General features: G+C 54.6%; 1 protein-coding gene across 2 annotated transcripts in view; it reads right to left on the reverse strand.

The window, feature by feature from the left end:
• Nucleotides 1–14,684, reverse strand: part of MYOM3 (myomesin 3) — a 44,189-nt gene that overhangs the window by 11,482 nt on the left and 18,023 nt on the right. For both annotated transcript variants that reach the window (XM_042951842.1, XM_042951843.1), the window contains 11 exons: nucleotides 14,118–14,301; nucleotides 12,546–12,720; nucleotides 9,339–9,460; nucleotides 8,745–8,932; nucleotides 8,358–8,484; nucleotides 7,249–7,427; nucleotides 4,182–4,296; nucleotides 3,044–3,200; nucleotides 2,269–2,378; nucleotides 980–1,024; nucleotides 164–300 (listed from right to left, as the gene is read on the reverse strand). In XM_042951842.1, the coding sequence (XP_042807776.1) occupies nucleotides 164–300; nucleotides 980–1,024; nucleotides 2,269–2,378; nucleotides 3,044–3,200; nucleotides 4,182–4,296; nucleotides 7,249–7,427; nucleotides 8,358–8,484; nucleotides 8,745–8,932; nucleotides 9,339–9,460; nucleotides 12,546–12,720; nucleotides 14,118–14,301 (1,539 nt within the window). The remainder of the gene's footprint in view (nucleotides 1–163; nucleotides 301–979; nucleotides 1,025–2,268; nucleotides 2,379–3,043; nucleotides 3,201–4,181; nucleotides 4,297–7,248; nucleotides 7,428–8,357; nucleotides 8,485–8,744; nucleotides 8,933–9,338; nucleotides 9,461–12,545; nucleotides 12,721–14,117; nucleotides 14,302–14,684) is intronic.

Genomic DNA, 14,684 nt, shown 5'->3' on the forward strand with positions numbered 1-14,684 from the left:
CCTAGCCACCAGGTGTCCCCACCCCCATCTCATCGCTGTGACAAAGCATGTGGCCGTTCCTGAAATGTCCACTAGGGGGTGCTGTTGGCCCCGCCAGACGCCGCGTCCCGGGCGGGAGGGGGGGGGGGGGCACCTCCCCTAAGAAGTCTGAGCCCCCGGTTACCGGTGAGCTGAAGATCTCCTTCTCGTTGAAGATTAGATGCAGCTCAGCGGCGGGAGATAACTTTTCCACTTCCAGCCACAGGCGCACCTCTCCTTGCTCGAGGATGTCAACGTTCCAGCCAGAGATCAGCTTGATCACTGGAAGGCGGAGGACAAGAAGCGGGTGGGTGGGGCACCCGTCTCCCCTCTCCACTCCCGACCAGCCCCACCGTGAGCACACCCTGGCCATTTAACAGGCAAAGCGCTTCAAGAGTCTGAGGGCCACGCCGCTGGGATGGGGGTCCGGGGACGGTTTCCACGTTCAGTCCCTCTAATGCAATTCATCTCAGAGAAGCGTCCCATCTCCCTAGGGATCTGAGGCCATGGTTCTCACCCTGGCCGGGCACTGGATCCCTGAGGATTTTTAAAAAGGTGAATGTCTGGGCTCCAGCCCCAGAGGTTCTGATTTGTCTAGGGCACGGCCTGGACACTGGGGCTTTAAAAGTTATCAGGGTGACTCCCAGGTGCACCCAGGTGTGTGACCCCTGCTCTGGGGACCACACGCTGCTGCTAAGCAACGGAAGGGGGCGGAGGCTGAGATGATCCAAAGTCCACAGGACGGAAGAGCCAATTATAACAATTACAAGAGGACGGACGAAGCCATCTACTCTGCCCTCCTCTGTATTCCCTTCCCGCCCTGCTGGCCGCCCTTTTCTCCTTTGCGGACCGCAGACTCCCCAGGCCTCTGACCCTGCAGCCCCGTGATGCTCCCATCCTCTGTCCCCTCTGCTGGGCCCCAGTCAGCTCTGCTCCAGACACCCCCGAGGGCCCAGCCTACCTGGGTTTCTGATCTCATGGCTCAACTTCTTCAGCTTGTTCAACTCTGGGACCGGGAGGCACAAGGAGAAACAAAACAAAACAAGGAGAGTGAAGTGCCCGGGGCCAGTGGGTTCATGGGAGCCATCCTAGCGTCCCGTGCTGGGTGAAAGTCCCAAGAGACCCCTCCCCAACCCCCCCCCCCCCCCCCCCCCGGCCTGGAGTCACTCGCTACACAGGAGGTGAGGGTGAGGGACAGTGCTGTAGGCCGCCTGAGGCGTGCTACCTCCTCGGGGAAGTTTTACCCTGTGCCGGGCTCCGCGTGCCCTCACCCGTCCTCACACAGCGCTGTGGGGTGAGCACTACTGTCCCCTCTGACCGCTCCAGGCCCACTGGTGGCCGGGGTGGGGCCCACACTTCATTTTCCCTTGTAAGCCCCAGAGCCCTGAGTATGGTGAGTCTCGACTCATGGCAAAGTGAAAACAGAATAAAACGAAAACCAGAAACGTGGCTTGAGTCTGCAGACAGTCAATCACCTGACTGTATCCGCATAACATTGTTTCTGCTGGGACAGCCCCGGGGATTATCATCTCCCTTTGCAGATGAGCCAACCGAGGTCCAGAGAGGCGACGTGGCTTGCTCCACATCAAGCAGCCGGCAGATTATGGAAGTGGACTCGGGACCTGAGCCTGTGTGGCTTCTGCATCTTAACAAAATCAGAGGGCCTCACGAGCAAGCACTCAGCCGGGAAGACGGCGGCCCGTCGCCCCTCGTACTCTGGGGACAGCGGAGCCGGAGTCTTGTCCGTCAACAGCACTGGCTCCGGTTCTGTCTAAGCCATCAAATGTGGCTGACCCTTGAGACACAGCATCCCCTCTCTGGTTTGCCACAGTCCCCGCTGCTCCCTATTGCCCTGGTTCCTCAGACCAGCGGCCATTTGCAATTTGCCCTCACCCTGCGCTGTGGTATTTCTGGGGCGACAGAAGGAGGTGAAATAATTCTGGTTCCTTTGCTTTTTATCAAAAGTAGAAAAGGGAAAGAGAGACAAGAAGAACGTGAACTCCGCCGAGCAGGGGTTTTTGACTGTTGAGTTCCCAGTGCCCAGGACAGTGTCTGGAGTATGGTAGGCGCTCCACAGATACTCGTCAATGGACTGGCTGACTGAATGGGTGGGTGACGGCCTACTTCTCCGGAAATCGCTGCTTTATCAGTTTTTGTTGCTCCTTGCCAGCCTCTGGGGACATTTGTGTTCGGGACTCTTGATGTGGGCCTGTCTCTCTGGGGGAGGTGGCAGTGGGGCAGGGGCATTACCTTCCTCAGTCAGCGTGTGGCTGGCCGAGATGTCTTCGTCAGCATCGGTGACCACTACTGAGTAGGTGCCCAAATCCTCAAGGCCAGGCTCTTTCAGGATGACCTTGGACCTGGCGGAGAGAGGAGAGCAGAGACTCGGTGAGGAGCCTTGTGCCCTGGAGGCCTGAGAACTGCAGGCCCCGGCACCCCAGCCCCACCCCTGGCCACGCCTCCTTACACCCCCCCGGGGTGCCCTGCCCAGGGTAGCTCTGGCCTGGCACCTTCAATGGCCCCGTTAGCCAGGCTCTCTGGCACAGGGTCTTCCTACTGGCCACACTGCCCTCTTGCCCCCCAGGGCTCAAGCCATCATCTGGACAGGGCCAAAGCCAGAGCTGCCGGGGGTGGGCGAGTGAGACATGGGGACGTTTGACCTCTGGTCCCAACCCCTCTTTTTACACGTGAGGACGCTGAGCCCAGAGAACTTTTGAGAGCAAGCCGTTGGCACCCAGGCTAGAAACCACGTGCTTTGCGTCTCCTTGGCAGCACAATTCCTTGCAGAAGAATCTTTAGTGAATGTTGCCATTTTTGCCCTTAAATGCATCGTCCCCTCATTTCTACCTAAGGTGGCAGCTGGCGTCCTTGGTGAGAGACCAAGCAGCCCCAGCCAGGCCCACTATCGTGAGTACCCCCCCTCCCCCCCCCCTCCCCGGTGGCCTTGCCCCTGAACTTCTCCCCACTCACCTGACAGCCTTTGGGACCTGTGGACTAGTTACACTGCCCCTCTGCCCTCACTTACTTGTTAGCTTTCTCCTCGACCTTGACCCGCTGGGGGTCTGGCGGGCCCTTGTAGTCCTTGGACCACTGAAACTCTGACGAGTCAGGGGCCTCGGGGGCTTCGAAAGCCAAGTAGATAAAGCCCTCTTCATCCACACCAACCTCGATCTCTCGGGCATCTGAGGGCAGGACCCAAGGCAGGGCACCAGACGTTGAGAAGCAATAAACCCAAGTCACTCGCCTTCCTGCTTAACCCTTTCCACGGCTGCCCATTTGCGCTCGAATAAAATGATAAACCCCAGTCTCCTTGCCCGGGTCTCCAAGGCCTTGTGTGATCAGCTCCCTCTCAGCTCTAATGTCACACCTCCTCAGAGAGGCCCTCCCTGACCACCCTGGCTAAAGTAAGCCCCGCCCCACCCCACCCCCCTGTTCATCTCCTTTACAGCACTTACCACCCCCTTAAGTCATCACCTTCGCATAATCCTTTCCTTGTTTATGTCCGGCCCCCTCCCCCATGCTAGGGCAGGGGCCCTGTGTCCCCAGTGCAGTGTGGGCATCACCAAATATTTGTGGAATGAACGGAGAATTGAAAGACTGGAAAAAGAATGTGGCTTATAGGCCGCAGAGATAAGTGATTCCGTCATGTGCTAGCTGCGTGACCGGACCGGTTAACTTCTGAGCCACGCCAGAGTCAGTTGTGAGTGGGGGCAATGATCCCTCGCCCAGGGGCCTGTTGGGAGGGCCGGGCCGTATGAGGACCTAGTGTAGCACCTGGTGTGTGTGGCAGGAGGGGACCTCGGGAGCTGTGGCTGCAAGAGAGACAAAGCCTCGTGTGGTATCTGGGATGGAGGTGGGTGTTAAATATCCACGAGGAGTTGTGGGAGTTTATGCATATGGCACGTGAAAGAATGGAAAACCCCATCGAATAGGAAGCAAACATATGTTTGTATCTTGGGGTCCCACAGAAATGAGCAGGAGTGGGGAGTGGGCGAGAAACAGGCAGAGAGGAAAGGCGGAGCCGGATGATGTGCAGGGTGGCGGTGGGAGGGGGGCCCTTCCTGCCGCACATCTGCATGCTCCTCCCGACCCTCCGCTCACCTCTGCCTGTCCCTGATGGCACAGCCCGGCCTCGGGGTGCCCGCGCCTCCCCCTGCCCTTACCTGGCTTGTCTTCCAGGAGTATGGGGTCGGTGGGCATGGATGGCTGTCCCGGACCCGCTGAATTCACGGCCTGAACCTGGAACCTGTACCTCTTTCCCGCTTGCAAGTCAGAGACCTGGGGGAGGTGGAGGGGTGGGCCAGAGTGAGCACTGAGGACAGCAAAGACTCGCCCTGGGGTGGGGGGCAGGCCAGGAGCACCCCACTCTCCCGAGTCCCGGTCTGCAGTGGGTTCCTGCACTGGGATTACTTCCCATGCCCGTGGCACGTGGAATTCTGCCCACTTAACTCGTCACCCGCCTCAACAAGAAAGCACCCCATCTCTTCTCCATCCATCACCCCAGAGAGAAGCCTGGGGATCATCTTTGACATCTTTCTCTTGGGCCCTACACTTCTCATCACTGAGTTCACACCTTCCCCAACATTTCTTGAACGTGGCTACTCTTCTCCACGTCCCAGCCGTGGCCCTGATCGAGGCTTTATTTCTCCTCACCTGGATTAGTCCAACAGTTCCCCGAATGGTGTCCCTGACTCTAGATCCTTCTTCCCAGACTTCCCCTCTGCCAGTCCTTCCAAGATGCCGGTCTGATCATGCTTGGCATGCTTAGCGCAACATCTTCTTAATCTGGCCCTAGCCTTCTGTGTCTTCTGTGTTCTTGCCGTTCCGTGTGGCCCCTTCACTCCATGACTCCCTCCGGGTGCCCAGATTCACCTGATCGGTTTCCCGTTCCACGTCTTCCTGCCTTTGTCCTTGCTGAGCCCTGTGCCTGCAAAGCCCTCCCCTCGTTCTTGGTCTAGCCAATGCCAATTCATCCTTGACCACTCAGCTCAGCTCGGGCAGATTCGAGGACTCCAGGAAGGGTCTCTTACCTTCCTCCTTGGAACTCCCAGAATCCCTTTGGGCCTCCCCCTCAATCATACAATACACGGTAAGGTAACTGCTTGCTGCCCAAAGACCGCGGCTTATTTTGCTCTTTACGTCTAGGATCCGGTTCCAGACCGGGCACTAAGAAGGCACCAAGAGGTGTTCAGTAAACGGCCAACCACCCACAACGCAAAAATGGTGCCAAGTCACCAGGGCCTGCCCAGCCTGGCCTGGGCCAAGCTACGTGGGGAGGCAGAAGGACCGTCCCTCTCGTGTGGCTCTCTGGGACCAGCTGTTCAGCGCTGGCCGACTCTACTGCAGGGGGCCTGACCCCGTGGGGCAGAAACTGCAGAATCGCAGAGCATTCCACTGGCCAAGGCCTGTCCTCCGGTGGCCTTACGGCTATTGTTTCAAAATGAAAGGTTTTAACTGTTTTGATTCTAAAAGAAAGACACACTTGCTGGGAAAATATTAAAGCAATAGAGAAGGATGTAAAATGAAGGGTTAAGCTCTCCTGGCAGTCCCACCCCCACAGACGACCAGAAATAACAATTTTTTTCCCCCCCAAACAAATCTGGCTTTACTTTCCAGCGGAAGCCGATCCTCGATCTAACGCTGCACAAGGTTTCTTGGACGATGACAAGAGAAGTCCCTTTACACTGCCTCGCTTTGCCAGAGAATCCCCGTGGAAGGCTTCGCGAATCTGCACGCTGTCCTCGTGCTGGGACCATTGCTCATCTTCTCTGATGGTCCCAATTTTAGTATAGGTGCTGCCGAAGCGAGCACCAGAAATAACAGTTCTGTAACACTCCGTTTGGGCTTTGAAATGCACATAAACCATGTAGAAACAGGACAGGGACCACGTTTCTTGGCTTTGCATTCTTTCCACATTGTTCGGGGCATCGTGAACGTGCCTTCTTCTCTCTTGGTGCTAACTGATGGGACGCTAATGTGTGGTCTTGAAAAGTGAGTTGGGGAAGACACATTCCTCCTTTCCCTAGAGCTCCAGAAAATAGAATCTAGTCCACATCACAGGACTATCCTCACAAATGTTCCTCAAACACAGGCGGCCCCGGGGGGTGGGGGGGACTTGGTGGCTGCAGAGATGGGCGCTGGGTGTGTGGAAACAGCCTCAGGCACCGGGACGTCTGGGATTCTGACGGATTGACTAAGGCAGTGATTTGCGCCCACTGAGAACGCTTCCTTGACACTTTGTTTTCTGGCCTGTCCAATATTGGCCAGTTGGTGGAAGTTCCAATGACCACCACAGGTGAATAAAACCAACGATTCTGCTAGATTTCTTATTTATCCAAAAAGTTTAGAGTTTGTTTCTCATTTAAATTAGGAAAATACTGGGGCGCCTGGGTGGCTCAGGCGGCTAGGCATCCCACTTTGGCTTGGGTCATGATCTTGCGGTCTGTGGGTTCGAGGCCTGCCTCGGGCTCTGTGCTGACAGCTCAGAAGCCTGGAGCCTGCTTTGGATGCCGTGTCTCCCTCTCTCCGCCCCTCCCCCACGGGCACTCTGTCTAAGAAAAATAAACATTAAAAAAAAAGAGAAATATGTATCTATGTATATGTTTGTTACTGTGTAATATTATGTATATACATAGTATGTTATCGAACATATAAATATTCTACTTTGTATTCTGCTTTTCTTAGCCACAGATGATGGATCCATTTTCATGTCAGTACATACATGTAGGGACACCTCATTTCTTGTACTATTGTCACTCCTTAAACTATCATCGCCTTTCTACTACCTGGCGCAGGATTACGCTCTAAGATACACCGACTGATTTAAGCAAACCCCCTACCGATGGACATTTAAGCTGTTTCCAACTTTTGCCTGTATAGGTCTTTGTGCGCTTGCTTAATTATTCCTCTGCAGTCCAATCCCAGGGCAGAATTCCTGGCTCGAGGGAAAAGGCCTATCCAATGCTGACATACCTGGATGACTGTGAGGGAGGGTTTAGGGAGGAGTCTGCCCAGCTTGGAGCAGTTTAAGGCAACCGGCCGGCGGGTCAGACGGCCCACTTGCTGTGTGACCCTGGGTATGCCACTCCCCGTCTCTGGTCCTGTGCTGACATTAAGTGAGGGCAGTGATCCCTGAGGGTCATCCCAGCTCCAGTGTTCTGTAGTCCTGCTATGTTCAGTGGCAGGGAAGGCTCGGGGTGGGGCAGGGGGGTGAAGGGGCAGGGGACTCACCCTCAGGTGGGTGCCAGAGATGCGGTCTGGGGTGACTGGCTGCCACTGTTCAGAGCCTTCTTCCTGGACACTGACGAGGTAGCCTGTGACCGGCCCAGCCCCGGTATAAAGCGGGGGCTCCCACTTCAGCATCAGGGAGGTGGCCCGCACCTCGAACGCCTGCACGTCATACGGGGGGCCTGTGGGAGGTGGGGTAGAGGAGGAGTCGGCCAGCCAGCCAGCTAGGCAGCGAGCCGGGCGGTCTGCCATCAACCTTGTCAATCTGGAAGCACCTGCTCTGGGCATAGTGGGGACCTGGTAGGACTTGGCTTTGCGACAAACTTGGTCTTGGTCTGGGCCTGAGAGAGCGTTAACTTTTCAAAATGTGCTCAGCATCACTTCTTCCGGAAGCATCCACGATCTTCTCCCTCCCTATCCCAGGCAGCAGTAACCCTTCTAATGTCTTTGCTATTTCAGTGATTAGTGTAGGGGCTACGGCATGACCCCCAGAGTCAGATCCCCGGGGTTCGGGCCCCAGCTTCAGGCTTTGGGGCCTCTGCTCAAGTTCCTCAACCCCTATGTTCCTGTCTCCTCATCTATAAAATACAGATAATGATATTGTTCATAATTACTGTCTAAAGCATCACGCATACTAATTATCTACCATTTAGTTAAAAATAAAAACCAGCACTGAGCTGAACAGCATGATGGAAGGTTGCGACCCTTCCTTCCTGGGGAGGAGGTGGGGGCTCATCTGAGAGAAAGTTAACGAGGTTGTGGGGAATGGCGTGCAGGGTGTCAGTCACCCTAACAGCGTGCTCCTGGGGTCTGACATTGGCCTGCGGCCAAAATCAGAGCTCAGATGGTGTGCTGAGCTAGGGGAGAGTTTATGCAGAGGGTGCAGAGCCAGTTGATGGCCAAGGTCAGGGGTCCTCTAAGGTAAGGTTAAGACTGTCTGTGTCAGAGATTATAGGGTTTGTTGGTGGAAGGGACCAGGGGTCTGAGGTCTGGGACCAACAGAGTAAGCTTGGATGCACAGAAAGCTTGGTGATGCCCATCCCATCTACTGGTTGGATTTGGGGGACGGGGTGAGGGCAGGTGCTGGGCTTCGGCATCTTCAGACCCCTCACCTGGTTGGGGCATCGTCCACTCTTTGCACTCAAACAGGTTGCTGGGCGCCGACAGCTCACCAACACCTGCCCAGTTTGCCGCCCGGGCACGGAACTCGTAGAAGTGGCCTTCACGAAGGTTACTGATCTTGAAGAGCAGAGACAGACAGTGAAAGCCAAGGCTGAGGCAAAAGGGAAAGGGGTGTGGCAGGGGCAGCGCGGAGGTCAGAGCAGGAAGTCCCTGGGGCCTTAAACAAGGTTGGTCAAGTGAGTCTGCATTTGAACATTAGCCAGATTATTGAGTCCAGGGAACCTGAGGCCTTCTTGGCTTCAGGACCTCTAACAGTGACCTCTGGTCTCCACCGGCACAGGCCAGGACACGAGGCGGTGGCCACATTCCAGGCTTACCTTGCAGACCCGGCTGGGGATGGGCTGCTGGTTGACCGGGTGCCAGTCCAGCTCCTCTGAGTCGTGCTGGTCCAGGAAGTAGCCCAGGATCTTGCCGCCTCCACGACGCTTGGGGGGCTTCCACCCAATGACCATGTCATTTTTCCCACAGCTCAGGAGAGCGAAATCATATGGGGCAGATGGCGTGGCTACGGGGAGGAGGGAGGTGAGGACAGCCGCTTCCTTAGGGGCGGCCACATTGGGCAGTGGGGCCCGAGGGAGACAACATGCGTCCTCCAGTGGATGCCCACCTTGCTTTGGGGTACTAATTTAGCCAACAGCATTTGCCGGTAATCGTGACTCCACTCCCTAGAGGGCAGCTGGGCCTCAGAGCTGGTGAGACCTTTGCCCCATGGCCTCAGGCCATTGTCATTTCCTCCCCAAAGGAAAGGCAGGGAGGTGCTCGGGGTCAGCTTTAGTTCCCCTCAGAGGACTTATGCCCCCTTGGTCTCTGGGACTGGACCCTCCAAGATGTGGTCGATAAGCCCCCACTCTCTGCCCCGCTCAGGGCTGCCCCCAGGAGACATGCAGACTGGACCTGCCCTTTGGACTTACCCAGAGCCTGCTTGACCCTGATGGGTTCGGTGGTCGCTGAGCTCTCACCTACCCCAGCCTCGCTGACTGAGCGGACACAAAACTCGTACTCTTTCCCTGTCCTCAGCCCAGGGACCGTAAACCTGGAAGAGAAATGTGTAAGCTTTCAGGGAGGGTCAAACAGCTTGCAGATGTCCCTGAACTTTCTAGAACAATCTTGTGGGCTAAGTGGCCACCAGAGGTAGGATTTGAGGTTTTGGGCCAGTTCTTTGTTTGTTTAATTTTTTAAAGTTTATTTTATTTTCTTAAAAAATTTTTTTCAATGTTCATTTTTGAGAGAGAGAGACAGAGTGTGAATGGGGGAAAGGCAGAGAGAGAGGGAGACACAGAAGCTAAAACAGTCTCCAGGCTCTGAGCTGTCAGCACAGAGCCTAACGCGGGGCTTGAACTCACAAACTGTGAGATCATGACCTGAGCCAAAGTCGGACGCTTAACTGACTGAGTCATCCAGGTGCCCCTTAAGTATATTTTTTATTGATTTTGAGAGAGAGGCAGAGAGAGTGAGTGGGAGGGGGTAGAGAGAGAGGGAGAGAGACGATCCCAAATAGGCTCTGCACCGTTAGCACTGAGCCCAATGCAGGGCTCGAACCCATGGATCGTGAGATCATGACCTGAGCCGAAATCAAGAGTCGGACGCTTAACTTACTGAGCCACCCCGGTCCCCTAGGGCCAGTTCATGCCTAAAGATTATTGCCTCTGCCTCCAGAGTGATGCCCGCACCCTGGATGCTGAGTTATTAAGATTTTTAAAGGTTGGAGGAAGGTGGTCAAAAGGTACAAACTTCCAGTTATAAAGTAAATCAGTACTCGGGATGGAATACACAATGTGGGGACCACAGTTATTACCACTGTGTGATATACAGGAAAGTTGTTAAGAGAGTAGGTCCTAAGAGTTCTCATCACAACGAGAAAAATGATTTTTCTTTTTACTGTGTCTATAGAAGATGATGGACGTTAACTAAGCCTATGGTGGTAATCATTTCATAACATACGTAAATCAAACCACCATGCTATTTACCTTGAACTTACACAGACAGTCACGTATGTCTGTTATCTCTCCATAAAACTGGGGAAAAAAAGGATGTTAAAGGGTGTGGCTCTTCCAGAGTCCACCATTAAAATGCAGATATGCTGGGAAAGCTACCCCCCGAAGGCCCAGGCAGCCAACCCCTGAACTGTGCTACCTGGTGTATGTCCAGGACTCTGGGCCTCGTCCTTGAAATACAGCAGTGGTTCATATTATCTGCATGGATTCTGTGATTCTAAAACACAGAATCCTTTCAAAGACCCAGAAAGAGACTTGTCATCCAGAGACATACATCCAGAGACACTCTGGTTTAGACAAAAATGCCCCTTCCTGATAAAACCCAAATGGCAGACCCCTTTTTCTCTCTTTTCACTTATCGCCAGTTTCCTGTAGCAAATCTTGCTCTACAGGGAGCTTCTCTCAGCCAGCTGTCCCCGATGAGACCGGAGGACCTCAGTCAAGTGTTGACAGCTGACACAGCAGTAAGTTCCCTGCTCAGGGACACGCATGTCTCATGGGGAGCACACCTCAATGAGAGGGATGGAGCATGGAGGGGGAGATGTTGCTCAGGGAGCACCTGGCCAGGGGAGGCTGGGGGTGGCTCCCAGGACCAGCCCCTGCTGACAACAGATGGTGACCACGACAGCAATGACGGCAGCCACGCACACAGGTCTAGCCCTGGCTTTCCCTATAATCTACGTAACCGCAGGCTCTTGTCACAGCACCCTCAGAGGAAGGTACTGTTCTTACCCCTGTTTTGGAGGTACGGATGAAGTTTAATGTCGGAATGCGGAGGGGCCCTTACGGATCAAAGGGCCCAGTTTCTGCACTTTCCCGGTGGGGAGGGCCTCCCCCAGAAGGGAAGAGGAGAGCCAAGGGCTCCCGGCCAATTAGAAACACCACCTGGACCACAGCCCAGGCCTCCTGAGTCCCAGAGCAGAGCCTGCCCATTCGTTAGTCATCCGTTAGGACATTCAGACATGGAACATACAATGAGCCGGGTTCTGTGGGGCCCGGAGGTATGGCAGACTGGGCCCCCACAGTCCAGCGGGGCTCCCTTTATGCCATCACACAAGGCAGCACTCCTGGGCAGTGGTGGTTAGCCTCTTTCCAGCCATGACATATGTAACCGTCAGCACGCACACGTGTGATGAGTTCTCTGGACGTTCCAGAAGAGTGTGCCACCCCTCATGTGTGACGTGTGTCCCAGATGTGCCAATACCTTGAGTAACTCTCTCACCACCCTTGCCTCCCCTCAGGGAAGCACATCAAATGCAAGTTGAAGGAGAGATATTATTCTAGGGACAACCTGGTCACATTTGTCAAAATTTGTCAAAAATCTGATGATTCTCCCACTTGGGAAGTTTTAGCCATAACGAATTATGAGTGGCCCCTCACAGCTGACCACGAGATACCAAAGACTTGTGGGGGTCCCAGGTTCCGTCCCTTTTTCTGGTAAGATAATCAAGGGGCTGGTGGCCAAGGGGAGCCCAGCCAGGTGTGCTCAGGGCCCCCAGGCAGTCATCTGATGGAAAAGGAGGGGAGCCCCTGACCCCACAGAACCTCAAAACCGACAGAAGTCAGGAGCCCAGAAGCTTCAAGGTTCACTGCGCCTGCCAGGACCAGGGCCACCGAGTGAGGAGGGAGCCTCTGCGGAGAGGAGAGTCAGGTCCTACCTGCCCAGATGACGGAGGAGGAACCCAGAAGAGCGAGTACCCATGCCCGAGCACCAGGCGAGTGAGGGGTGCGTGCAGAGTCCGAACCCAGGCCTCCCGGGCTGCACCCTCTGCCTCTCTCTGTCTCTAAGCTCCCGGACAGACGAGACCCAGTCTGTCACCTCTGCAGGCAGCAAGCCCTCAGCCAGCGTTTGCTGAGTAAGAGCCCATCCGGTCAAGTTCCAGTTTTCCACTACTAGCTAAGGGACTTTGGCAAGTTACTTAAGAGCTCTATGCCTCAGTTTCTTCATCTGCATAGTGATGAGAAAAACAACAGTCCTAAACTCAGAGCATTGCAGTTAGAATGAACTGACCTAATATAGGAAAAGAGCTTGGAATAGTGCCGAGCACCCAGTGCCACATTGTGAAACGGCAGGTGCCACGGTCCTTATGGCCCCTCCTTGCAGGAAGGCTGGGGCAAACTCACTTGTTGCCCTGGATGGGTTTGTTGTTAACCGTTTGCCACTCAGATGATCCTGCCTCCCGGGAGTAGATGTAATAGCCCAGGAGCTCTGGGTGGCCTTTCACCGGGTCCCAGGTCAGGGACACAGAGGTCTGCGTGTCTCGGAACGCTTGAACTTGAGCTGGAGGAGGCAGAGTAGCTAAAAAACAGAAACGTGGGTGATGTGATGCTGCAGGGGAGGGGAGGGATGTGGGGAAAGGCTGGGAGGAGCCCCCACCACAATCAAGAGTGGCAGGGGGGTGGCAGTCATGCCCTGGGGCTTTGGGTATTCCCTCCTGGGCCCAGGGGCAGCCCCAGACTATTAGTCTCAAGTTCCCTCCCTCTTACCTCCGAACATCTCTGCTTCCTCATGAAAGCCTCCATTCATTAATCCTTAGTCTCTGTCCCCTCCCTCCCTCACCACTGTCTCTCTCTTTGGCGTGTGTGTGTGTGTGTGTGTGTGTGTGTGTGTGTGTTTTCTCATTTGGTATAATAATTTAACTTTTACAATACAGACAAATGCTTTTTCTTTCTTCCTCCCTTCCCTCCCCCTCTCCCCTCTTTTTCTCTCCTCACCTTTTCTGAACTATACAGGAACTTTGCCCCTGACCCTGCCTTCTGGTCCAGAGACTGCCCACATCTGATCACAAACCGCTCACTGGCCAGACTCTGAATCATGTCTATATGTTAACTGGGCCACGATTAAAGAAAAACACCACTTGTCCACCAATCCATCCATACTTGCTATGAGTGTGTGTGTGTGTGTGTGTGTATATATATATATATATATATATATATATATATATATACATATACATATACATATATATATATACTTCCTAAATTAGTGAAACAGATCAAATCTAGGACTTTGCTATCTTCCCCAAAGGGGCCCTGCAGCACTTCAGGCTTTTCTTGGATAGGGCGAGCTGCAGCTGGGTTCCTTAAAGGGCTAGTCAGTCGCGACAGCTGCAGGGAACCTTCTGATCTTATCAAAACCAAAGAACCCCAGAATCCGGGGGCCTCAGAAGAGGGAGGGGCCCTGCGAGGTTGGGACCAGGATGGAGACGCAGCCGGGAGACTCCGAAAGGGGCCGGAGGCGGGAGCGGTACCCAGGCTTTCAGAACCCCAGGTTTGGCAGGTGAGGACGCCAAGGCTTGCGGCTAGGAAGTGACTTGCCCAGGCCCGCGCTGTGTTGCTGATGAGAAGCGCCCTGCCTGGGGAGCCAGAGCTTGGAGTGGGACAGCGTTAGAACTGAGGGACCACTTGTTCGCACTCAGCTCCTGTGCTGGACCAGCTGGATTCTGCAACCTGTGAATCGCTGATCTGGAAAAAGTCTCCATACTCTCACGAGCTCCCCACCCAGAGAAACGTTGATTCCTGATGTTCTGAGATCAGGGCTGAGATCGTGCTGCTTGTCAGCTTCGTGATAGGCAGAAGGGGTCAGGGACAGGGAATGGAGCATGGCTTTGTCTCTGCAGCGGTGGAGTCCCCGCTCTGGATGCTGACGGCCTGGCCTGGCTTGGTCTGCCCCCCTCTCCTGCATCACATGGGTACCTGGCTTCCCCTTCAAGGCGATGGGCTCGCTGGGCTCCGATGGATCACTCATGCCATACTGGTTTATTGATCGCACTCTGAAGACATAGGACTTCCCTTTCTCCAGATCCAAAAGGGCGAATCTTGGGGATTTCACAGGAGTTTCTGAGCTGATGGCCTCCCAGGTGCCACTACCTATGACCGACTGTGACAAAGGAAAGAAACCCGCATTAGTTAAGCGGTTGCTTGGGACCGGGCTCTGTGCCCACACAGCTCTCATTAACTTCTAACCCCCGGCCCAGGCTGCCCCTGAACACTGAGTTCTGGATCCCCTATCCCCTCAACATCTCTGCCTGGATGCCTACTGAGCATCTCACCTTCAACATGTCTAGAACTTGACTCTGGATCTTGCCCCCAAACCCGCCCATATTTGGTTGGTGGGACCCGTCCTTCTAATCGCTCAGGCCAAAATCCCTGAAGCCATCCTAGGCTCCTTCCCTCTGACCCTCACGTCCCAAATATGCTCTGTCAACAAATTCAGTTGGCTCCACCTTCAGAATCTATCCAGAAACCAACATGGTGTATCAC

The sequence above is a fragment of the Panthera leo genome, chromosome C1 (genome assembly GCF_018350215.1).
Source record: "Panthera leo isolate Ple1 chromosome C1, P.leo_Ple1_pat1.1, whole genome shotgun sequence".
NCBI classification, from domain to species: Eukaryota; Metazoa; Chordata; class Mammalia; order Carnivora; family Felidae; genus Panthera; species Panthera leo.